Source organism: Pseudopipra pipra, chromosome 3 (assembly GCF_036250125.1).
Source record: "Pseudopipra pipra isolate bDixPip1 chromosome 3, bDixPip1.hap1, whole genome shotgun sequence".
Lineage (NCBI taxonomy): Eukaryota > Metazoa > Chordata > Aves > Passeriformes > Pipridae > Pseudopipra > Pseudopipra pipra.
The window spans coordinates 95,614,261-95,640,562 of record NC_087551.1 but is presented as its reverse complement, the minus strand read 5'-3'; the positions used below and the strand labels follow the sequence as shown (position 1 = coordinate 95,640,562).

General features: G+C 38.5%; 1 protein-coding gene across 3 annotated transcripts in view; it reads left to right on the top strand.

Annotated features, from left to right (window-relative positions):
• ARHGEF10 (Rho guanine nucleotide exchange factor 10) overlaps positions 1-26,302 on the top strand; it is a 111,148-nt gene that overhangs the window by 25,166 nt on the left and 59,680 nt on the right. The window contains exons 3-15 of one of the 3 annotated variants that reach the window (XM_064650387.1): positions 3,762-3,932; positions 5,260-5,550; positions 6,489-6,549; positions 7,570-7,649; positions 8,775-8,831; positions 11,409-11,572; positions 14,618-14,734; positions 15,975-16,089; positions 18,505-18,617; positions 22,298-22,375; positions 22,595-22,774; positions 23,784-23,900; positions 25,827-25,916. In XM_064650387.1, coding sequence (XP_064506457.1) covers positions 3,762-3,932; positions 5,260-5,550; positions 6,489-6,549; positions 7,570-7,649; positions 8,775-8,831; positions 11,409-11,572; positions 14,618-14,734; positions 15,975-16,089; positions 18,505-18,617; positions 22,298-22,375; positions 22,595-22,774; positions 23,784-23,900; positions 25,827-25,916 — 1,634 coding nt within the window. Of the gene's footprint in view, positions 1-3,761; positions 3,933-5,259; positions 5,551-6,488; positions 6,550-7,569; positions 7,650-8,774; positions 8,832-11,408; positions 11,573-14,617; positions 14,735-15,974; positions 16,090-18,504; positions 18,618-22,297; positions 22,376-22,594; positions 22,775-23,783; positions 23,901-25,823; positions 25,917-26,302 lie in introns of all 3 variants that reach the window. The other 2 variants (XM_064650386.1, XM_064650388.1) reach the window with 2 other exon arrangements.

The window sequence follows — 26,302 nt, the reverse complement described above, 5'->3', positions numbered from 1 at the left end:
AACTCCTAATAGAAATTTCTAGAAGTGCAAGAATTTCCCTGAAGCATTTGCAGAGCTTCAGAGTGGTATTGGCATAAGATGAAAAATTTTAATCAATTATTGTATTCTCATTGCTCTGTTTGGCACGCGTAAAATTATGGATGTGAGTAGTGGTGAAAAGGCAAATTGGATTTTTAGTAACTAATTTAATAATTTGAAGTAATTCCAGATAGACTCCGTCATGCTAAGCAGTCTGCGATTATTTCTTTGGGGAAAAAAAAAGTGCATTTTAAAATTATGTTAAAAAAAAAAAAAGAGAAAAGGAAGTAGTTGTCCTCTGTGTTTTTCAGAGGGGAGGGTGTCTTTGAAAATTCCACCCTCACACATCCCCACCCCCACTTTTTTTCTGCAACCACCGTGTCCTGGAAATGCACTTTTTGGCTTGATCCTTTTGACTTGCAGGTAAAGGGTAGGAGGAACTGGGACTTTCTTCATAAGCATGAAATTTGGCAAGATTTGTGATGGTTTTTAGTAGCCAGGTTCAGCCTGAGTCTAACTCCGCTGTGTCTTCCTAATTGTAGCATTTCACAAGTGCTTTTGTCTGTGTGTTGTTGTGACAAAACACAAAGAACTGCGGAAAAAGTATATATTTTCAAAAGAGGAGTTTGTCATTTTTTGTATGAAATAATCTGTATTTATCTGCTGTGCTGAGCAGCTCTCAAATTGAAGCAAAAAGCCTCCACCCTCTTTTTGTTTCTGTTAAAATACTTTTTCCATCAAATGAAATAGTATGCCCTGGAGATTAAAAGCTTAAAGGAGAATATTTTTATTAAGTGTGAGGTGGAAGGGATCTGTAAATTTTGAAAGTTAAAGTTCATACCTGCAGAATTAAGTAAATGCAGAAGAGACGTAAAGCTAAAATAAAGTTTTAAAACTTTCTGAAGTGAGGATATTTGTCTCAGTCTGCCCTTTCTAAAGGACATGTAATCTGAGGAGTTTCTCTCTTTTTTTTCTTTTTTGTCTCTTTTGTAATCTTTACCTGCTGTCCCACTAGTGATGCAATTAGGGGATCTTTCCAGGTGCAGTGCTCAATTATGGGATTCAGTGCCTTGTTTATTTATGATGCAAAGTAAGTGTTTTGAAATTAATGAAACGGGGCAATGTTAATAGCCATAACAGAAAAAAATTAGGTGGCGCCTCCAATATTTTTTTTACTCCAGTTGAGAAAATCAATTCCTATGTAAGATTCTTCCCACAATTATAAAATATGGGTTGATTGCTTTTTTTAGAGGAAATAGGCGGGCACATTGAAGGGAAATTATGCATCGGTTGAGCAGGTTTTGCTCCTGGGTCCTGAGTCATTCCTTTTGCTTGCAGTGTCTCAAATTACCTTTTTTTGCTAGTGGCAGATCTTGACTATCTGACAAATGGCACTGTGCTGGACTTGGGTGAGTGCGGAATTGCAAGAAAGTGTTGGAGTAGAGAGTTACCAGGCACCTGATACCTAAGTTACCTCTATGTGGACAGCGAAAGTATTAGGATCCAGAAGCTCCCTAACCTCAGAGCCACAAAACTCAGAGGTGCTTGCTGCTCCCGCAGTGTTTCCCTGCATGGCTTGGATGTTTTGTCAGCATACACACTTTTTCTTTTGCCGGTGTCTAGAATTCACCTCCACTGAGCAGGTGTGTTCATGGTTCTCAGCTGAGCCTTTCTCCAACAGTGCCCCAGTTTTCTGAGTGGCCTGATCCTGCAGATATGATCAACTCATTCCAGTAACCTCATCTTCCCCCTTCTCCCACCATACAAAACATAGACAGAGCTACCTTGTATGCTGGAAGTGGTTGTTGCTGTGGTTCACTTACACAGTACAGTGAGAGGAGTGGCAGACAGCAGCACGTGTACCTCCAGAAGGGTTGTCAGGCACTGGAACAGGCTGCTTATGGAAGTGGTTGAGTTGCCATCCCTAGAGGTATTTAGTAGGCATGTAGATGTGGTGCTTAGGGACATGGTTTAGTAGTGGACTTTGTGGTGTTAGGTTAATGTTTGGATTTGATCTTAAGGGTCTTTGATTCTATGAAAAACTGTGGTTTTGTGGCTCTTACCTGCTTGTATCTGCCATCTACTTGTTTATCTGCCTATCCTGAGTGAGTAACCAACACTTCACATGCTGGTAATGACAGAAACCACTCGACTTTGTATTTCACGTGTTTGTGTTTTCCAAATTTGAAGTATGCAGGCATACTGAAAACATAAAAAACCTGAAAAAAAATGCTGGAGATAAAACAACATCTCCCCTCTTTTCTTTCTTTTCTCCATTACAAACAAGCAACAAGTAGTACAATCTAGTCAAATGGATGCTGAATCAGGAAGAATGCTGTGTTTGTCTTTAATCACTTGGAAGAGCTCTGCAGGATTTCTTGCGTCTTTCAGGGTAAAATAGAATTGCTAATGAACAAAAGCAAAAAATGAGAACCCTTAATCCAAAGGCTGAGTTCATCCAGAAGGATTTTTAAAAGGCATCAAAATGAAATTAAATGTCATGCTGCCTCAGCCATAAACTGTGACAATAAATGCAGGAAAACCTCTTTTTTTGTTCCTTACTATTTTTGCAATTAGTTCACTTTTTCTCCTGCAGAGAGGCTGCATGAAAGATCTTGTTATTTGTGGCTCTGGTAAAATATGCTGGCTCAGCCTGCCTGAAGAAACAGAAGCCTTGGCAGGAATGCTAATTATCATGACAATCTAAGCAGTCTAGAGCTTAGGTGTGTGGGGGTTTTATCATAAAGACAAAAAATATTTTCTGGATGGTAGAAGAGCTGATAATATCATCATGACTCAGGAGATTCAATTGCCCTTGCAAAACTTTATTTTTCATTTTGTGTTACCTGAAAGAGGAGGCAGAGGGAACCTTATAGACTTCAGGTATATTTTTATAAAATATTGGTGTTTACATCTTTGTCTATTTTAGTGCATAGTTTTATGCTATAGATACATGAGGGGGCTTAAATCCTTGTGGGTTTTCCACAATGGTATGGAGGAAAACTGCCCTCCACTTCCACCTGTCCCTGCTCCCCAGCCCCACGTACAGTGCCAAATCTGTGCTATGGTGTCTTCACAAGCAAACACAAAAAAACCCCACATTCACACTTCCTATCCATATTAGGGTGTAATTATTTCAGCCATTACTTCTTGAAAGGTAAGAACTGAAAAGTCAACCCTCCCCATCTCCACCGGAGTGCACCTTCTGTGTGGTAGTAGGGCTAATGATATGTTGCATAAATTCATTGGTTTAAAACTGTCACAGATTGGAGGAGTAAAACCAATCTGCTTGGTCTCATTAAGTGTGGGAAGAAAGTTTACCATGACTGGCATTTGGACACTGTTAAAGAATAGATTTAGGAGTTTGAGTTAGAAAGGAAAAATTACTTGAAGTTATAAAGTCCCAAAGTCCCTGTACAAATAAATTGACCTGTGAACTTTTCTCATTTAAAGAACTGGCCATTAAAGGATTTTTCTGTAAATGTTTTGGGTCATTCTGACAAAACCAAAGGTATTTGCATTATCACGTCTTAATTGCTTTCCAAGTAATTTCCTTGTTTACGCTGAAGGATTTATTGAAAACTGCATGGGGTTATCACCATGTCAAGGAGCTTTTGTTCTGTTCCAGTAACCCTAAAATCTAAGGGTTCATTGTATAAGCTTCATTTGTAATGTGGAACACTCACTGGTCCCATGAAATCATTACTAAGAATAAACAACGAAAGGCATGTCTTTCTGCACAGTTCTAGAGCGTGAACCGAAAGCCACGGGTACGAACGATGTGGAGGAGGACGAGGGAGAACAGTTTGACTTTGATAGTGGAGATGAGATACCAGAAGCAGACAGGCAAGCCATTGTGCCACCTCCTGCTGATCCTGGAAATAACATAGAGCACCAAGAGGCTGATGCCACAGGTAAGTCAACCTGTCAGTCTGTGCCTCCACTAGGCTAAATAATCAAGACTGATCGTAGGATGCCTTTTTTTGACAGTGCAATAAAAATACTGTAAAAAGGGGTTTCCATGGAAATACCATTAAAATGTTCTGAATATTCCTGCCAGTTACAGTCATGGTAGATTTGACAAGGCAAATGGCCATCACGTGTAATTCCTGTGAGGTTTCCCATCCAAATGTGACATTCGAACCAATGGATTGGGCACGGTCACAGTGTCATACTACAGGTAAACATTGTCCTTGCAGATTTTATGGCGTGTGGATAGCTTGAGATAAGCTGTCTCGCAGCTGAGCTTGCTGGTTGCTGGTCTTAAGATGTGCATAAAACTAAGTGGAGTTTAAATGTATGAATTTTGTTCATAAACAGAAATCTTACTAAACATTAAAATATTTGTTATAATATTTTTAGATGTTCCCAGTGCTGAGGTATAGTCTGGAAATTGCTGTATTCTGCTCAAATTGCTAACAGCTGATTTTGTTTACTTTGTTCCAGTTTCCTTTTGTAAGCAGAGTTGTTGTGCTCATGGCAATGAAAGATAATTAACTCTTCAGATGACTGTGCAGTTTGACAACCTGAAACTTAAACACCATCTTTCCCTGAAAATTTGTTGCTTGCTAATCCATCTGTGAAGCTGTGCTTATAGCTCAGAACTATTTGATTGCTTGGGATGCAGTTCTGTAGCTCACTTCAGAGGGGCCTTTGGTTCTGCTGTGTCTCAGCTTGTCTCAAAAAATACCGGGAACTTTACATAAATGAAAAAAATACATTTTCAAAGAGAAAAACTTGGAAAGTTATTTTTCCTTTTCTTAACAGGGCATTCTCAGGACTGTTTGAGGAATGTCCTCCAGTGAACTTTTTCTGTCCTCATGCCTATTCCTAAAATGTTGCTTATACTTGTGTTCATAAGATCCAGATAATCTATAATCCAGATTTTAACCTTCAGGGTTTAAGAGTGTTTTGAGCCATGTGCTTATGAGAAGAAAAAGAGGAGCCTGGCTACTTGTCAGATACCCTCCTATTCAAGATTTGCAATCCAGTTACTGTTTTTCCATAGGCATCCTTGTAACTCATCTTGTTTTGCTACTGTTGCATTACTCATCTGTAAAATAGGGAAGATGGCACTACTGTTTGGGAGTTTTGAGTCATAGATTGTAACTATACAACTTTACTGTAGAACTTGTATAGTAAGTGTCAGTGTTTAGGATGCTTGCAAAGAGTAATATTAGAGCAGCTTGAAGAGGTATGAGAAATAAAACATTATATTTTTGTTTGATTTTTCAACTAAAGGAACTGATAATTTAGAAAACAGTGAGAAACTGCAAACATCAGAACCTGCTGTGGAAGGTGCTCCAGCCAAAGTAAATCCCTACTCAGTCATAAATATTTCACCAATCCAAGACAAGGATCCATCCTCATCACCAGAACCAAGTCCTCAAGATGAACGTGCAAGTCCAAACTTGTCTGGTGGATATTCTGTTCCTGTCCCTTGTGGATATGCTGTGCCATCTAACTTACCGTTGATACTGCCAGCGTACTCCAGCCCTGTCATAATTCGCAGTGTTTCTGTAGACGAAGAAGGTATTGTATCTACGCACCTAACTTATTTTAAGGGGGATCGTTGTTTAATTTCAGGTACCTGTGTTCTTTTGTTAATGCCTGGATAGCACTCAGCCTGGACAAGTGTGGGAATGATTAATGCTAATTCCTTTTTAATGTAATGAAATAATTTCCAGAGCCAAGTGTCCAAGCCAAATGGCTTCTTCTCATACCTTATATTGCTTTCTCTAGGTTCTGGCAAAGTTCTCTCCCTTTTAACTTTTCTCTGTGCACTTCTCCTTGTTTATTTTCCAATCCTTGTGGATTTAGAGTTGCTATGGGATTTTCTCCCATGATGATTTGATGAATTCTGTTTGTCTTTTAATACAATTTTAAGACAGAACAGGAAACTAGAAAGGGAAATAACTATGGATTATTATAGAAACAGGAGATCCCCCATTTTGTAGCTAGAATTGGCCAAGCTGACAGTTTAATGTCAAGAGAGTACTAGGAAGAGAAATCTCCCCATATTCCTGCCTTTTCCTTTTTCTTGTATTTTGAGTATGTTTTCTCTAGCTAGGCAGCAGTTCTACTATAATTCCAGCCATTTTGCCAGCCTTTGCTTCCTACCATCATAAGGAATACCGTCAAGTAATAGCAAATATTTGTGTGGTTGTTATTACCTATAGAGGAATATGTTTGAGAGATTAGAATTAAACACATCAGATAATTGTAATTTCCTCTTAACAGCTCTTATGATAAATGACTGTGTCTTTGAATTATTTAATTTTCAAAAATGGACAGTGTGAAGAAACGTCTAAATGTTTTTAGACACATTTAAGAATAAAGGTATTGCATAGAAGTAGATTATTCATTAGCAAGGAACTAGTAAAATCAGTTTTTTATGCTAAATGTGCCATTTGAACCAAACTGTCATGTTATTCCAAGCATTTTCATAATTTTTTTTTTCTACTTGGCAGGTATACAGTCAGCAACTGAAGAATGTCATAATTTTGTAAACTCAGAGGAGCCTCAAAACAGGTGATTGCCAGTTTAGCACGTTTTAATGATTTGTAAAACCTTAATTTCTAGGGAAGCTTGCATTTGATAAATATTTTATTTTTCTTGTGTGATGCTTCCATGTTTGTTTTTTTCTTTTTTTTTTTTTTCACATTCCTAACTGTAGCTCTGGTTATGTAGCAATATCAGCACTGATTGAGGTATTGTATGTGTAACCATGCATGACATTTTCAAAGAAACTGGGTTTTAATTTCTATAGAGTGATAGCAATGTCAGCTGCAACAGACTGTTGTAGTGTTCCCTGCTCTACGATATTTTTTCCCCTAATGTCCAAACCACATCTTCCTGTGGGCACTTTAACTATTCCCTCTTCATCTGGCACTGAGAAAACAATGACCCCCGAAAACCCTGAAGCAAATGCAAACAAAGAAAAAATAACCCTGATTCCACCACCTCTATAGTTCTCTTTCAGATAGGTGTAGCTGCTGTTGGATGACCCCATAGCATTCTTTTCACCAGATTAAGTAAAGCTCCATGTTTTTCCTCTTCTTCTTAAGCCATGTGGTTTAGTCCCTGACTTCAGTTTCTCCGCACCTCTCTAGAAGTAGTTTCAATTTCTCCATAACTTTCTAGAAGGGGAGTGCTGGGAAGCCTAAATTGATCATGCTGCTGCAGGTTCAGCCTCACCAGCACCAACCAGAGGAGGGTAACAGCCTTGCCAAGCCTGCTGCCTCCTGATGTAGCCCACAATGTCTTTAGTCCTATTTACCATGAAAAAGCATTTATAAGACAGTTTTCTGTGTTCTGATAGAAGAACTCAAAAGTGAAGTGTTTTCAATTTCATGACTAAAATTTTCAGACTATTAAATAGAATAGATTATTAATCTCCCAATTACATACCGAAGCAATATTTTTGAGTAATCAGCAGCCTTGTAGTGGGAACTGGAAGGCAAGAAGATATTTATTGTCTTGTCTTTGCAGCTGTTTAAAAACATTGTAGTGTAACTTTTAATGCTTTTATTTTATGGCCTTTTTTTCAAGTGAAGATAATCAGCCCAATAGAGAGGACGATGCCCTGGCCAAATGGGTTGCAGATCCTGCAAATACAGCATGGATGGAAAGTAAGTATCAGTGACCATTAAAGTACAAATATAGAAAAAGGTCAGTATTAAGTTGTGATTCACAGATGTGTGTATCTATATGTACAAGTATATTTTACAGGAATGTCCATGTTCACTTTCATGGTGTTTTTTTCAGATATGTTCCAGAACCAAGTTGTACCAGTTAAAACATTCAACAGTGTAATAAAATTGTATATTTTAGAATAAAGTTAATGTTCACTTTTCCATGGAGCACCTTTTGGAGTCTGTGGAATGATTCATCACTGTCCTGTGGAAGTCATTTGGCTCCATCAGTGTGTGTATAGAGGAAATATGCTCTAGTTCAGTCTGCTCTGTGGCTGTATATGAAATTGCTCTTCTCATTTAATAATTGGCAAATAAGTACTTGGAGAATGTGGAAGGGAAGGAATTTCTGCTTTTTCTTGGTGTGTGCCATTGGCTCTTGGCTGACAGCTGCATTTTAAACCAGAACAGAGACTGTGTAGTTTGAGGAATCCTGCCTGTTCTCAGCTGTTCCTGCGGGTCTGGAGGCTTATCTTATGTGTCACTTGAAGTGACTGAAGAATTTGCATCCTTGTTCTGCCTCTTAATGTACTACAATGTGTTACAATTACATTATTTAGTTTTGGTTCTTTTTAAAAAGTTCATTACAGCTTCTCTACAGCCATTTAGTAAGGCAATGAGCAGCCTTTGACAGGCATAGAAAATACTGTACTGCTGTAAAAAGGAGAGAGAAATGTTGGCTGTGGAAGTGGGTTTTTGTTTTCAGGCTACCAAAGATCATCATAAACAATGGAGATAAAATTGTTTGAAATTTCACAAATACTATGTACTGCTTTGTGCATTGTTGTGTTATTTGAATGATTAGATGTAGAAGCAAAGTGCTAGTGGAGAATGAGTCACATCTCCATTGTGTTCATATGTTCTGGTATAACCCAAATTCTTTAGAATAGAATAGAATATTTCTGTTGGAGGGGACGTACAGCATTTCAACTGCCTTACAATTTCAGGGCTGACAAAAAGCTAAAGCATGTTAAGGACTTTGTCCAAATGCCTCCTAAACACTGTTAGTTCAATTCAAATTTAAGGAAGTTTCTAATTTGTTTTTTTCTGTTTTGATTTTAGATCCGGATGAGGTAATTTACGATGATGTGCCAAGAGAAGATTCAGAGTCTGAACCAGGTTTGAGGTCTTTGTAATACAGCTCATGTTGAAAGCAATGTAATATAGAATTATGTGAATGTATACTGAACAGATATGTTCATTAAGTACCTAAAATATATGTAAATGGGATTAACATTTTGTCAATAATTGGTAGGTCTTACAAAGTTTGGAAATAAACTGACACTTAAAAGATGTTATCTCAGCAGATCTCCTACTCTTCTCAGAAGCTGAATTGTGCTTTATTCTATAGATACTGTCCCAAATGCTGGACTATTCCACATATTAGAGAATTATTTGATTGGGTGTTGTAGCTATAGGACCTAAACAAGGCAAGGTAGGTAGGAAAAGGGTGTTTTAAATGCTTAAATGATGTATGATGATGCATCGTCATGGCTATAGAAAGGACTGCTTTTTTCTTGTAAGTCCCCTTTAGCATAAAAATGCCTGAAAGATGGAAAAGGAGATTCAGAGAGGCTGTTTACCATCCTGACTCTACATAAATGCTTTATTTCAGCCTTGGAGTTGTCCGCTCCTGATGGTGCAACCATGTTTGGAGGGGTCAGAATAGATCTCAAAGTAATTGCTGGAGCCAAGATTTTACCTTTACTGGGACTGATGGAACTAGATCTCAAGAAGCTTATTTCAATGAGTTCTTGCTCAGATTTGTTGTACAGTTTTTGATTATAGTGAAGTCTGCTTAAAAATTGGTTGCTACTAACTGATTTTGTGTTCGAGTGGATTGGCTCATTAGGCACTCAGCATCTACTCATCATGGCTCTCTGAGGGTGTAGGTGTTTGATACTGAAGTTGTTAATGACTCAAGAAAACACTTAAGCTTTCTTATGTGAAAACCGCATTAATATTTAAAGCTGTAATATTTTAATTTCTTGTCCTTAGTGGTGTTCAGGTAAGATATTTTACAAATTATTACAGAATTCTTTTCATTTATTATTGGAAAGTTTTGTGTTACATTCATGACTTGAATATTTATATTACTGGAAGGTCCCTTAGTGGACTCTTAGTGCTACCCTTAGCAGGGACATCTTTGCACTGTTGCTGCTCAGTCAGGAAACACTAGCACCTGGCCCAGTAGGCTGAGCTGGGTGGGATATGGAACAAAGCTCTGCTGAGCATCTCAGTCAGAATTTTCAGCTTAATGCAGAAGACATTAATAAAATTTCAGCTTTCATTTTTTCTCCAAAGACATTGAAAGATTTTGAGAAAATAGGTAGTAAGGGAAGTTTCATCTTTGTACATTCATGATCTTGCTGTTTATTATTTGTATATTTTGTCAGGGAGGCACAACTATTCCAAACAAGTTTCAGTCAGAGCTCAGGCTACATTAGCACATGGACAAGATAAGTTCACCAAATCATTGGGTAAATCCTGCCCCAATACTGACAACACAGAAGTTAGACTTGTATGAGTCTTGACTTATTTTGACTTACTATGGTGATTCTTTTAAATTATTCATTATGCTAGATTACCACTCTTAAGTAAGTATATGCTAAGGACAGTCTTGATATGCATGGGGGTTTAAAAAAAATTAAAATCTGAATCTTCCAAATAAGAGTAGAATCCTCTGTATGAAGAATTTAATTAATGTTAATATTAAAATATTGGCCAAAATGTAGTTTTTAAATCACAGAATCCAGGGTTTAGATGGATATGTGAAACATGTCAACTTTTCTTTTGAGTACATATTGTTTCTGTATTTAAATGAAAGTTCAATCTTAAAATGAAAGCACAGCTTTTGTTTCCTGAATACTGCATCATAACCTCTAACTATAGTGAATCCTGGCAGAAGTGTCCACACTTCTCTACTTATAATGACAAATGATACTGCACGTGAAGCACTTACCTCCTTGCTGATAAGCAATTGGCACTAAATTTTCCATTTTATTTTGAGTCAGTTTATTGTGCTCGACATATGTGCTAGTGAGAAGACCCGTGTCTTTAACAGAAAGTACTTTGGTCAGCCTTTGCAATATAGTTTTCCATATCTTGAAAAGGTTAAAACTTCAAGTTCTTAGACTAGATTATGAGTGAGGTAACCCACAGATATGGGTTCTAGTGACTGGTGGAATTGCAAGAGTCATAAAATATCATAGAGTAATGTGTTTCTTGCTACTTTGGTCTGATCTGTTCTGCTTGAAGTAGTGTTTTTGTTTGATTCTTGCTATGTTTTAGCATTTGCTGTTTGAGCTGAAGATGATGTTCCAAGGGACAAATGGCAAGCTTGCAAATGGAAAAATGATGCTTCTTAGTGCAAATGTGTGTTCATAGCTACAGTTCAAACTTCCTTTGAAGTTCTTCTAAAATGTGTTTTGGGATTTGGACATAACAGTGATGTTTGAATAGTGCATGCTTTTAAAAGGATTGTGGTGTGTACCCTTAACATTGTCCTCTTTTACTACTCTGTTTCAACAAAGACAACCCACTTTGGCTGTTTGAATATTGGTTTTAATTCAGAATTTTTCATGTGCATACAAAAGTCTGTACAGTTCTTTATGGTACATCCTGAACAAGTGTTTCAGTGTTGAAACAAACATAAATTTCAGTGTAGCATTTTTTATTTTGATTTAATTCTTGCAGAGGAAATGATTTATGATGATGTTGAAAATGGTGATGATGGTGGAAACAGCTCACTGGAATATGGTTGGAGTTCAAGTGAGTTTGAAAGCTATGAAGAACAGAGTGATTCTGAGTGTAAAAATGGAATTCCCAGCTCCTTTTTGCGAGGCAACCACAAGAGACATGTATGTATCCCACAGTGCTGCTCAATCGTTGAGGTTATCCTATTTTCCAACATTTGTAATTCTTACCTGTATTTCTCCTTTCCTGAATTCAGTTTCAAATAGCAACAGCATCTTTTGAAAGGAGATGTGAATTAGTGTGGAAGTGACAGTACACAACAAAATGTAACAGGGAAATGAAAAGATGAAAATATTTACCAGAAGCTTCTTACAAAAGAGGAAAAAACTCATATTGGATAAAAGTGAAATTAAAAATGAGATTATTTTTGCTTGTAGATGGTTACTCACCATTTCTTCTATTCCAGCTGCTGGATTAGTGTAAATGGTAAATAAGTATGGAAAATAATGTGAAGGACAAATGGATAAAAGCCTGACAAGAATTGAAGGTTTGGGATCTTTAGGTGCTCTAATGTCACAGAACTGTTCACCAATGTTCCCTACCTTTCTGTCTTAGATCTGTATCACTTTGATTGTTTGAAGGTGACTGAGCTTAAAAAAACTCGAAAATTAAGGATTTTTGTAATCAAAGATAACTCTGTACCATTTATTAAGGAGAGAAGAGAGGTGGCATGATTACAATGATCCATCTATGACAGTTCCCTAGTCTAGTATCTTTGGCTACATCTGTTCTCCAGGAGGCAGGAAGACACAGGGGACATGGGTGTCTGCCTGCCCTTGCTGCACCTCTTCTGTTGCACACCGGGAGGACCCCTGGATTCCTGCACTCTTGCTGCCTTGGCTCCTCTCCTTCTGCCCTTGTGTGCCCTCTCTGTGAGAGGAAAGTCTTCTCTGGCACCTGGGCAGCCTCCTGCTCCCTGCCCTGAGTGCTTGGAGGATGGAGTGTGGGGCGCAGAGGGGACAAGCAGGGCTGGGCTCGGTGCCCAGCAAAACCCAGCTGGGCTTGGGTCCCTGCAAAACCCTCAGGACTCCCCAGTGTGTGCTGAATAGGGACAGATCCCCAAGAGCCACTCCACAACTGTGCAGTGTGAGCTGTGTCAGCATCCCACGGCTGGAAAGTGTAGGGGTTGTGGACAGGGTGTTATTTCATGGGACCCTTATTTTTATATTGCAGACTTCTTATCTTGGTCAGAATAAAAGCCTTGCTGTCTGTATTTCCCTCCAGCACATATTATCTGTACTCCCCTCACCTCTGTCCTTGCTATTTGCTCTTTGGAAATCAGGGAGTGAGCAATTAACTGCAAGACTTGAGTCCACCCAAATCTGCTCTTTGTAAGCTGAGTGCTCATCCTCTGTTTTTATCTTGGTTTCGTTCTGACTAGAACAAGATTAAGCTACTACAGCTCTTTGTTTCTGAGGAGTTTTTTTAACAAGACTGAAGAAACTGAGTTTGGTAATTGTTTTATTTTAAATACCTTGGAAGAGACTAGGAAATCACTTTGCATGTGAGTGTATAAGTCTTAACATGGCTGCTGGCTTGTTCTTTTTTTAAAAATCTTTTCCTGTTATCTGTAGCTTCAGCTTTGGCATCAGTCATAAGAATATATTTACACATGTGTACAAAACTAGGTTTAAAACCATTTTTTTTTAAACAATTAAAAGTATACTTGATCTGTCACAGGAAACTGTTGGCAGTGGCTGGGCATGATAGTGCCAGGATCAGGCACAAAGTGTCTGAGCAAGAGACTGAAGAGTGGTGGGAGGACAAAGGTGTGCTCCTGGGTACTGCCCTTCCACTGGCTTTTTCAGGCCTGTGACAAAAGGTTTTGGGGATTGCCTTGTGAGTATGGGCATGAGGAGCCTGGGAGCACTTTAGTTGGTGGATAGAGAAGTCAGAGATGTTCCTAGATGGTTTACTGGGAGGTGGAGAAATCAGGAAACTAGAGATTTTTGACAGAGAATGAAGAAAGACAGAAACTTTAGGAATCCTGAAAAAATCCTAACAACTAAAAAAAAATCAATATATTCACAGCACATTGCATTCTCTAGCCTTTCAGAACCTGTGAGGGACTTGCCTTATTATTTTTAGTGTTGGTTGAAAAATACGGAGGTGGGATTTTTAATTTTAAGTACTGGTATGACTTCCCTCAAAGTCACTTTTCATTATGATTCTTATTATTTTAGTTATTTACTAATTTATTTTAAGATGGGAAGGTTTTTGTGCTATTAAATGTTTCTAGTCTGTGAACCAGATACTATTCTTCATTATACTGTTGTAATGCCAGAATCTTCATGTCAGATGTAATTGCATCCTGACCCAGTCTCGTGGAGCTACGTGCTGGACCCGTCCCTTTGTTTTCAACTCAGTGGCCTTGTCTTTCCTGAGGCTTTGATCTCTTGCCAAATAACTCTGTTGACATCAGGCTGATGGGTTTTCCATTGGACTTCTATTATAGAGCACACCAAATATTTTCCTTTTTTCCTTTCCTGGTTGCATTTTAATCTTTTTTATCTAGCTTTCTCAAAATGATTAACAAACGTTGATTAGTGTTCCAGAGAAGCCAATGGATATATTCATGTACGAGATGGTTACACCCATGGTCATACAATGAGGCTATGGTAGATGCATGTGAAAATTACAAGACCGTGCATCCTGTTAGTGTTTCCTTACTTGACTCAATGCATTGTCAGTCTCCACCTTCCCAGGTGCCAGCAGGCTCCACAAGTTCTTCGGTCTCTGAGAATTCTTCCAATTCACTGTTTTGAAGGATAGTCCAAAACACAATGGGTAGGGTTTGTGCTTCAGTGAATAATGCTCATGGTTAAAGCTGATTCATTGTTTCCGTGCACTTGTTAAGAGATACACACAATATAGTTAATATATATAACAATATAGTTAGGTTAGCCTGAATGTCTTTGCCCCTGTCTTTACATAGTTGCCAGCATAGCAGAAAAGCGCCTGTCTGAGTTCAGCAACGCACAGGAGCGATGATCCATTTGTCAGACTGGAGCTTCCCTAAGTGATAGATTTCCCTCGGCTGTCTGTGTATCAGTAGGTGGATGGGCAACATGCATGATTTATGTGAGCACTTTAGCATGAAGTTTGCACTACAGCTTTTTGAAAAGATTGTGTCTTTTTATACACTTTAGCTTTCTCATGACCTAACGCGTTTAAAGGAGCATTATGAAAAAAAGATGAAAGATTTGATGGCAAACACTGTGGGAGCAGTAGAGATTCAGCAACTAAAGCAAAAACATGAGCTGAAGGTAGTGTAGTTGACTTTTGTAACTAGCTACATTTAAATAATTGCTTTTCCAACACAGACAATGTTGTCTTTTAATAATAACTTGAAGATGTGAACAATAATTTGTATGAAAGGAATTATAAATTGTGCTGAATTGTTAATATGCAGTCTTAAATTAAAGATTATAAAATTGCTATATTCTTAAAAGTACTTGATCAAGGACCTTTTCTCATGCTTATTTTTAATGTTTACAGAAGATCGCAAAAGATAAGATAGGGCATTGTTTTTCCCTGCTGACTAGTGCCCTTGTCTCAGAGTGTAAGACAGGTGTACAACCCCAGTGCCTCTCTGAGATCCAGATGAGCTCCATGGGTCTAGCCTGTCCCTCGCTCTCCAGCCACATGGAATCAAACTGTGGGAGTCAGAATCTCCCAGCTCTCCATTCTGAATGGGGCCACTATGAAAAGACTGGGTTTTTTTTAAAAGCTTCATCTCAAACTGTGAAATTGCCTGATTGCATCAAGACAGCTTTGTTTGTGTTCTGACAGTAGTGGTGATTTTTTGCTGTGGTGGCATTTTGGAAAAGCAAAAGTACAAAGCAGATTTTTAACAAACATTTCCGAGCAAAACAACACTTCAGTGACTTGTTTTTTTGTTTTGCATGAAATTTAGTTAGGTTCTAGTAGTGTACTGTAAGATTACGCAATTCTTAGTTAAATCAACTTATTTCTTCAATGAATGTGATTATTAGTTGTAACATTTTCTGCATAACAGTGTTTATTTAAGAATACAGTTAATATAGAACCTAGTATTGAGGATTATCTTTAGGTCAGAAATACCTTGAAAGTGTTATTGGGACATGGGAAGATGGAGAAGACCCCTGGGCGTTAATGACTTACGAGCAGTACGTATTTGTTACATAACGTAAGTTGAGCATTTGAGACTATTTTGAGTTCATAGGTTTGCTGCAGAAGGGTTCTTAAGCATTTCTGCTATTTTACACTTGCATACAGTATTGCCATGAAATAAGTCCCTGTCTCCAGGTTTTATTTTGTTAAGAAATACAGATGCTCAGACCTGAGCTTTGATAGTTCTATCTACTCATTATATATTCCTTTGAATTTGGACTGTATTTATAGTCTAAACTACTTGACAGTGGTGTTCTTAAAGATATTTTGATCAAAAATATTCTGCATCATGTGCAGGCTCAAATGTGTTCCTATTATTCACTGAACATGTAGACTGTATTTTTTATCTTACAGATGCAAAAGCTTATGAGAGCTGCTAGAGAAGGTACAAAAGATGGACTTGAAAAGACAAAAGCAGCTGTGAAGAAGGGTCGTAGCTTCATTAGAACAAAATCTTTCATTTCTCAAGGTATATGCCAATTATAGTGTGTCTCTTTGTTACTCTCTCCGGTAATTTCTGACAAAGAAAATGAATGGCCTGGCAGATTTTTGTACTAGGAGCTGAGAACTAGATGCAAGAAATCAGATTTTTATAAAAATGTCTGGTATAATATGATGATAGGTAACAGTATGGTCATCTTGTGTTGTTTTATATTTGGAACAAGAACCTGAGTGACTTGAGAAACCTGAGGACCACAGAGAAGGGTCAACTTAAACACAACAAAAAATCCCACCAAACAGTGTCACAGATGCTGTCTTGGTAGTTTGGAGTATGGAAATTATGTTAAGTTACTGTCATGGTTTAACCCCAGCCATCAATCAAGCCTCACACAGCTACTCGTTTACTCCCCCACCAGTAGTATTGGGGAGAGAACTGAAAGGGTAAAAGCTGGAAAACTTGTGGGTTGATATTAAAAGAGTTTAATAGGGAAAGCAAAAGCTGCGCACACAAGCAAAGCAAAACAAGGAATTAGTTCACTGCTTCCCGTGTGCAGGCAGGTGTTCAGCCATCTCCAGGAGAGCAGGGCCCCATCATGTGTAACCGTTACTTGGGAAGACAAACACCATCACTCCAAAGGCCTCCCCCTTCTTTCTTCTTCTCCCAACTTTATGTACTGAGCATGATGTCATATGGTCTGGAATATCCCTTTGGTCAGTTTGGGTCACCTGTCCTGGCTGTATGTCCTCCCATCCTCCCACACACCCTTTATGTCTCTTGCCAGCGTGGCAGTACAAAAAGCAGAAAAGGCCTTGACTTGGTGTAAGCCCTGCTCAGCAATAACAAAAACATCTCTGTATTATCAACCCTGTGTTCAGCACAAATCCAAAACACAGCCCCATACCAGCCACTGTGAAGACAATTCTATGACAGCCAAAACCAGCCCAGTTACTAAGTCTGTTCGGTTCTCTCCATCAAATAACTCCTGAATGTCAGGAAAATAAGCTGTTAGGACATGGTTTTCAGTGGAGGGATAGCTAACTTTTTAAAAGTTCATCATTATCAAGGAATAACTCTGTGCTTAAGACTATTCTTCTTTATCAGTTTGATTTTTGATGAAAGCTGAATTTGGATTGGGAAAACAGAAAGTGGTCTAAAATCAAAGCAAGAAGTATTCATGTCCTTTCTGTAATTAAGAGCAAGTGACAGCCCTTTGAGCCTCAGAAGCAGCTGTCCACAGGTAATTTTTTCAAAAGGCAGGGGGTAGTAAAAGAAACTAATTTCTTCTTCAAGATAAGTCTGAGAGGTAGTATGTCTTTCTGCTCAAGTTTCTGCCCAAATAATTGAATGGTAGTAACTTCAGAGCTTATAAAACTACAGTTTTAGGAAGCTAAAACCAGAAGACGGGAACAAGAAATTTTTAGTGAGTGAGCTAACATAAAGCTGTGTCCTATCTGTAAGGACCAGCACAGACCTTACATCCCTGTCGTGGCCTCTAACTGCTTCTGAATTTACTTAATTCAGAATTCAGATACAATATAGACAGGTATTTGCACAAACTTTACTGATCAAAAATGTATCCTCAACTTCTTGCAGTTGCACAGACAAAAATTATCTACAGAGCAGTGTTACAGTGGACCTAGCACTCCTTACATTTCTAGAGTTTAGGTGGCAGACACAGTGTATCTGTGAATGGTTTAATCCTATAACCACTTACCAAATCAGCAGGGAGCTAGGGACAAATTCGTTGAATGAACTGATAAATTTCTCTCAACCATCAGATCTGCTTCCCTTACTTCCCTTTTAGTTCTATGACAGGGTTTCTCATACTGTCTTTCTCTCTCCTTTCCTCATGTCTGCTTGTTTGTCTGGCTGTGTGCTGCCACCTATCACTGCACTTTGGTGGTGCTTTTTTGGTAAAATTTGTTCCTACAGAGCAGTGCAGAATCCCTTACTCTTGTTTCTGATGAAAGCAAACATTGGTAAATCTGGCTACTTACTTTAGTCCAGTTATGAAAGGGTGTATGGAACATTTTTAGCTGGATCATAATATGGGTGTGTTTAATTTCTTCCCAAAGTTCACTTTGAAAGTGCTGGCTCTGAAGCTGCAGTGCTTTAACCCTAATTGTCATGTTCTGCACTCTGCACAGCCCAGTTCTGGCTGTAAGGAGGGAGTAGGGATCAAGCAAAAGATACAAAGGCTTGCTGTGTGGATTTTAAGATGCCTTTGAAAGATGTTCTGTACTAGAGCACATATTGGTGGTGGTATTTATATGATTTCACAGATGACACAGAAGTACTGGGAAATTTGTTTGGTGAATGAACATGTATAACTTCTGTGTTTGGATGATAGAATCTTTGCTTTCTTTGGTTTTGCTTTTTTTTTTCCTTCTTTCAATCCACATGTTGTAGAAGTTGACATTTTGGTTATTTAATTGTTTGTAGATCATAGATCATCATGTCTGGAAGAAGAAGAACTAAATTTATTTATTGATGTGGACTGTATGCATACAGAAGCAATTATGACTCCTATGCCTGAAGGATTATCACAACAGCAGGTAATAGGCTTTGGGAAATATGGTGCTCTGCCTCTTTTTCCTCCTCTTCTCTCTGCATCAATGGCTCTTAGGTGCCTCTGCTCTTCAAACATATTCACATTTTACTTAAGTGGACATCTAATTCAGAACTAAATAAGTAGTTTTTTGAAAATTGGTATGCATTCATGTAAGTTGCATCAGTCCTGAATTCAGCCAGAGATGCAAAATGCTGTTATGCATTTTAAAATTATCTATAATAACTCTACTGTTTCACTACTTGAACACTTACCCTAAATGTGATGGTTTTGAGTGCAAAAGAAGAGAGTTAAAGCAGTTTTATTGAGTCAGAAGACATGTCTCCAGGTGCTGTAGGATTTCCATTTTAAAAGTAGAGAATATCCTAAATGCTCTCTGAATCTTAAGGTTTTTCTTAGTTGAAAAAAACTTGTCCCTAGTAAAGTCATGTTTGGAGAAGAAAATATTTTGCTGTTCTCCACCTCAAACTGTATAGTCACTGTGGAAACCACTTCAATAACACTGAAATCAATGTCAGTTAGAAATTTCGGCTGAAAATAAATCCAGTGGATTCACGTTACTGTATTGTTATGGCACCTAGTAACTATATGAGAGTTTTTAACTTTTTGTGATGTTGAGTCACGAGTTAGTTGGTCAGTACATTCAGAAAATGAGCAAAAAACCAAATTAAGGGGCAGTTGAGGAGAATGATATATGTTTTCTGGTTTGTTTGGTGAGGTTTACTTTTCTTGTGCATTTAACACAGTGAAGTGCTAATCTTGTAACAATGCAACTACTGAATGTGAGATTTCAGCATCAGTCTGAATGCTGTCTTTTCCTTCTTTCCAAATAGGAATTTCAGTTTCACTGGGATTTTTTTGTAGGTAATTAAGAATAAATTTACTCTCCTTTCCAGAAAAACAAAAGTGCTTCTAGTTTGGAAAAAACCAGTAATATTTGCATAAGTCATGATATATGTTGCTTATCTACCAATGAGGAGCTGTCCAAGTGGGCAGGAATGGAGTTAGGAAAGCCAAAGCTCAGCTGAAGCTGATGAGGTGTGAGAGACAACACTGAAAAATTTCTTATATATGGACTGTACAATAAAAGGAAGCTGAGAAAAAGATGAGTAAGCTGCTTAGTGAGGCAGGGTCCTGGTGAGAAAGGGTCAAAGACCGAGATATTCTGTGCCACTTTTGCCTCAACTTTTACTGGTGAGGTTTGTCCTCAGGACTCAGCCCATGAGCCTAGAGGCAAGTCCTGCTGGGGTGAAGCCTAATCTGCAGTTGGGGGGACCAAGGCCAGTTGGACATAGAGTTATCTGTGGGATCAGATGGGATGGATTCAAGGGTGCTGAATTCAAGGGTAGTGTCTTTCTCAGTCATCTAACATCACAGTGATCAGAAGACTGGGAAAAAGTAAGGGTCATACTCTGACCAACAAGAAGGAAGATCAAGTCTGGCCTCACCTCGGTCCCAGGGAAGGTGATGGAGCAAATGCTCTTGGGAGCTATGTCTAGGTTTGGTAGGACAGAAGTGTGAGTGGGAACGGTCAGCACAGATAGACCAGACTTGAGCCCCTTTGATGTGACTGGCTTGTGGGCAGAGGGAAGCAGGGGATATCACCTCTGCTTTAGCAGGGCTTTTGGCAGTCTCCTGGAGTACCCTTGTACCCTTAGGTGAGATACAGTTTGTATGGGTGGACTGGAAGGTGGGAAGAAAACACGTGAGGATGCCATGCTCGAAGGCTGTAGTCCATGCTACCAAGTCCAGCGGGTGGTCAGTGTTAGTTGTGTCTCTCAGGAGTGGATACAGACCTGTGGCGTTTAATGCCTGTGTTAGTGATCCGGATATCAGCTGCAGTGCACATCTGGAGGGACACCAAACTGGTGAGGTGCAGCAGGCCATGTGTGGGAGGGGGGCTGCTGGTCGGAAGGGCTCTGGTGGGCTGGGATGGACAGAAACATTGGAGCAGCTCAGTGGAGGCCAGCACAAGTCTTGGCTGTGGAGGGGGTCACAGCCCTAGGCACCCTGGGCAGGGAGGGCCAGTGCCAGGACCCCCTTCCCGCCCTGCTTCCCTGTAGCAGTGGAGCTGCTCTATGGATGTGCAGGCTTCAAACAGCAGGTGGCATGATGGCTTCTGTTTAAATCTGGGTGCCAGTGAATACTGTCTGGAGTTGGGTCTCATGTCTATTGCAATAATTTAGAGGCAGTATTAAATATCCATTCTGTGTATTATAGAGCCTGAAATTTTTATCTCTACAGATGTTTATTCAGTTCAGAAGAATGAACTGTGACTAAAAGTAGAGTTAGTATCTGTCACCAGAGCAGCCAATACATTATATCAAATAAGACAATGCTAAATCCATTATAAACACAGATTATACACATCTAATTTTACTGTATATATCTTTGGGCAAAGCCTCAGATAATTTTGCAGTCCGCCTTTGAAATACCAGTACTTGAAAGAAAATTCTTATTTAACCTGCAGTTAATAAAGCAAAGGCAGCCATGGTGGAGAAGGTGGGAGGCTGTGGGGTTCAGGAGCAGAGAGAGAAGCAAGCCTGAGATTTGAGTTTCATGGTCATTTAGGCTAGCTTAAAACAGTAAAAGAAGTACTTTTGCCTTCTCTCGTAGTTGTGGAAAGTGGCTTGATCTTGCCCTTGTGCTGTCTTCTCCCTCAGAGTCCCACTTTTGAAAGCTGTGGAATGAGCTGGATTAGGAAATGGATTTGGGTAAAACCAAATCCATATAACCAGCAAGAAATCTAATCAATGACAGTAAGAAGTTTAAATTTTAAACCAGATCAGTTTCCCAGTCCTTCCTGTCCTGTCATGTCACCCAGACGTGCATACAAAGTGCATGTCAGCTGAATTACAGAAGCAGAAAGTGGAGAAGGAGGTGTGATAAATAGCCTGTAATTTGTAAACATGAAATATGGTAGCATTTCCTGAAGCTCTTACAATGTCAATTGATGTAGATATAGATGAGATGGGGTTATCACTTTTACATGATAATGCCCAAAAGAGAACGCATGACTTACTTGGATACTTTCTTAATACAGGTACATTTTATATAGCCTTACCTTAAAAAGGCAATTAATATTTACTTGTTTGTCCTTCATGTTACTCCTAATAAATTTATAAAACATATTAAAAAAAAAATGAAGACTGATTTTTGAAAACTGGTTACTATTTTATCGCAGCAATATACTGAAGTAGCCAACATCAACCTGTGCCTATGATTATTTCCATTAATTTCTACATTTATACGTCTAAAGGTCATAGGATCATAGAATATCCTGAGTTGGAGGGGATGTACAAGGATCATCAAAGTCCAAGTCCCGACCCTGCACAGGAGAGCCCAAAGAATTGCACCATGTACCTGAGAGCATTGTCTAAATGCTAAACTTAAAAGACAAGTTTCAAAAGTAAAGCTTGGAATTGCAACAGTCAGAAAAAAATTATAGATACAATAATTCTTGTGTTCTTTAAAATAAATAGTTTTTGAATAATACTAAATTTAATTACTTTTGAAGGGTATAGTATTCTTGTATTGCAATTCCAGTATTGAAATTGCTTAGTATTTTTGTATTTTATTGATGTGAGAATTTTATCATCACCATTTCTAACTGTGATGACGGTGCTACCCGATTAGAGCTTTGACAAAACTTTGTTGTTTTAACAGGTTGTGAGAAGGTATATTTTGGGCTCTGTAGTTGACAGTGAGAAGAATTACGTGGATGCCCTTAAAAGAATCCTGGAGGTACCTTAATATCCTTTGCATTTTTTTAACTTGGAAAATTTGAACAATAATCAGATCCTTAAAGAATCTGTCATATGACTTGCACAGATTTTGCTACAGATGCTTCATGCCAAATGTTCAGTGATTTTGTGTGTGTACTGTTAAATAAGTTGGTTTTTCTGCTTGTAGAAGTCCATTATTTTGTTTGTTTAAATCTATTTACCTTTTTTTCCCCCACAGCAATATGAGAAGCCCCTTTCAGATATGGAACCAAAATTATTGAGTGAAAGAAAACTTAAAATGGTCTTTTATCGAATTAAGGAAATTCTTCAGTGCCATTCAATGTTTCAGATTGCGCTGGCGAGTCGTGTGTCTGAGTGGGACTCTGTTGAAATGATCGGTGATGTCTTTGTTGCTTCAGTAAGCAAATGTGTCAGAACAGATAATCTGCTTTTATTTTAGTCTTTTTATTCCATCTCCGCATCTTTTTTTCTAACTTGGCTGCTTTATTACCGTATTCACCAATGCCTGTGGCAACTGCATCCTGGTAAGGAAACTGACACCAAATGTCTTTGGCTTGGTTGGCAGATGAGAAAGGATTGTGGGTAAAATTTTCAGGCTTTGATCAAGCTTTCAGACATTTAAGTAAATAGTTTCTTTTTCTGAGAAATTAGAGATTCATAAACCCACCAAAATTAAAGTTCAGTTGAGGCTCAGCATCTCTTACAAAGTAGATAGTCATACATAGTAGTCTGTGAGTGGGAAAAAAACCACTGCAGATGATGTCCTGAATTCCTGAGGTCTAACCGAGCCTGCGGCACAGGTAAAGAATATTTGTAAAACATGCCATTCTGAAGTCCATTCAGTAAAGGAATGAACTACTTACTGTTTTAAGGTAGAGAAAACAAGTAGTGGCCTTGGTTGGTAGAAGGACATTATTCCCAGTGTGAAGGTGATGGGCAATGATCTTACCATTCATGTAATTGTTTGCAGGCCACACAATTTGTCTGCTTTCTTGGTAAGTCCTGACTAGCTGAGGTTAGCACAGGAAGGCCCTGGGACTTCCCTGAGTCACCTAGTCTGGAAGACAGACAACAGTGAGATGATCAGGGGATCCCAGCTACCACTCTGAATCTCAGAGGATGCTCTTTGATTGCCCATAGTCCTCAGGTTGTGCCCTAGTGTTGTGGCCAAGATGAAGCAATTTCTGTAAATACACATCCTGTAATTCACAGCTCTTACATCTGTATGTTTCCAACCTGTCTTCTACAGAAAGATTATTTTGGGTATCACCAGTATTTCTGTAGATCCAGCACTAGGAGAAGTAAAGATCTTAGGTCCAATCAAGGTGAATCCTTAATGGTCAGATAGCTATGCTTTCAGAGGTCTTTTGTATTTATAGTTAAGGTTTACCCTTTTGTCTTTCCAGTTTTCTAAATCTATGGTGTTGGATGCGTACAGCGAATATGTGAACAACTTCAGTACAGCAGTAGGGATTCTCAAGAAATCATGTGCCACCAAACCTGCCTTTTTAGACTTCTTAAAGGTGAGTTCATTCAATCTTAAAACAGCTGTGCATATGTATAAATAAGAAAGTATAAGTTATAAGTAAAGGTATAAGTATACAGCTGGACTTGACTTTATGTTTTATGGGTTTGGCACAAAAAAATCCATTAAATTCACTTCCACTACTGTGTTTTCAGGATAATAACATTAGATCTAGGAGGTATTCTGAAGTACAGAGTAGTTTTGCAGTTGTTCAAATCAGTTTATTGGTGTTTGCATTCCTGTGCTTGGTAAAATATTGGGATTCTTCTATATCTGCTGAGCTTCAAATAATAGTTCAACATGTGAAGCCTTTTTTTATTTGGGATTTATTTTATTTCTAATATCTTTATTGTATTGTGAAGAGTGTAGTGCAACTATATTTCTGTTCCACAACACTTTCCTAGTATTTTGAAAATCATGTTTCTGATTTGGGGTTGAAATTGATAATTTTTATGCAGAATGCATACTACCCTGATGCATGTAATGCTTGTAACGATGTGTATAGAGAGCCTGGTACATGCAGTTGAAGTGCTGTGAATCCCTAGGGTTGATACCTTACAGAGGGTACACAGAATCCATTGAAAGGCTTTAGGTTGTCTGTGACATTGCTGAGAGCCTGAAAGCTCTGCATGTCCCATTCCCTGAGAGTCATGGATTGAGTTGTACCTCTCAAAGCTGTTGCCCTGTCGGTTCCATTGCAATGGTCCACTGAAATTGGGTACCCTAGGCAAACGAGAGCAGTACTTAGGTTGCCTAGAGAAGGGTGGCAGGGGTTTGTCTTCAGATTTTAAAAATAACTAACAACTTTTTGGAGTGTGGCCAACACTGTGCAGGATGATACTCTGGCAGCCTTAGGCACAACGAAGTTGAGACTCTCTAGTGCGTGTAGTCACTTCATACTTCTCACATGGTTAAAAGCCCGTTGTTGCAATAGAGACATAACCTGCACCTCTCATCACTGCTTGTCAGTGCCACTCTGGTGCTGCTGGGAGCTGGGGACTCATGGCCAAACTCTGGTGACAGAAGACATTTTTGTACCTTCCTTTTTTTGTTTGCCCACCAGCAGTGAAGGCCAGAATCTTCACTACTGTTTGGGCAAAAGAATATGTTTGTGGATACAATTATGGAAATAAATTCTTGTGAAGCTGATAGCTGTAGCAATAAAGAGAAATTTAAGTGCCACACCAGTTTAATATTGTTTAGGTTTGCTTTGGTTTTAATATTGAGTATTTCCTCTACTGTTCTTATTTTGTGTCAGCTTTGATTCTGGTCAAAGTATTTCTAAATGTCTTATACAAACAAGGCTTTCCTATACATGCAAATGAAATTTGGTTTTATCTGCCATTCCTGATAACTAAAGTAATGGATTCTTACATTTTTATTTCTAAACATAAATCAATGTTCTTTTCCTTAGTTTCTTTTAATAAAGAAGATGAAAATCTCTGTTTGCAAAGCACTGAGATTATGAAGTTTTCCTTAGATTTCCTTTTAAAACCCATAGGTAAAAACACATAGGTAGTTAGAGATTTATAGAACAGCAATAGTAAATTAGGAACTATAAATCAACAGATCACTTAAGTTTTTTACATTTAAGTCAGATGTTTCAGTGCACTGCTTATGTAAGAAACATGACTGTGCTCTACCAATACATACATGGGTGCTGCATTGCTGGTGTGTCTTTAGCTCAGCTGTATTTATTTAAGGAGGAAATTTCAGTTCAGTGACAGGCCATCATTTTAATAGTGGTGGGGTTTTTTTTAAGATTTAATATTTTAAAATTAAATCTTTGCAGTAAATGGAATTTTTACAGCCCTACTATTACAATCAATGTAAGTGATGCAGAAAAACCTTTAGGAAATGTTTTCTTTAATTCTGTAACTGGTGGAAAGGCACTCACAGTTGTGACTTTCTTGCATTGCAGCAGTGCCAGGAGTCAAGCCCCGATCGCATTACACTGTATGGTTTGATGATGAAACCTATCCAGCGTTTTCCACAGTTCATTCTACTATTGCAGGTAAATAATGTTTACCAAAAGGATGCTTTTGTCGGATTCTTATAGGGTTTACCTTTGGGATTACATGATAGCTGTCTTCTGCTGGAGGAGCTTGCTGCAGTGCAAGTGACCACTGTAACATGAGGAAATAACAAAGAAAAAATTTCAGTGCATTAAACGTGCTGATCTCATTGCAGCGACAGGCAGAAAAATCTTAGCAAACTAGACTTACTCTAGATTACTTGCCAAGTTAGATGTATCTTATAAGTCACTTTGTAGTAAAGCTGTAGGTCAAATGTGCTACTTGTTCATATCAATTTGTTAGTTAATAATACTACAAAATATGACTAAGAACTTGGTGGCATTACTTTCCATTTAAGAGCAATTCAAGAGGTTTTAATTCAGAA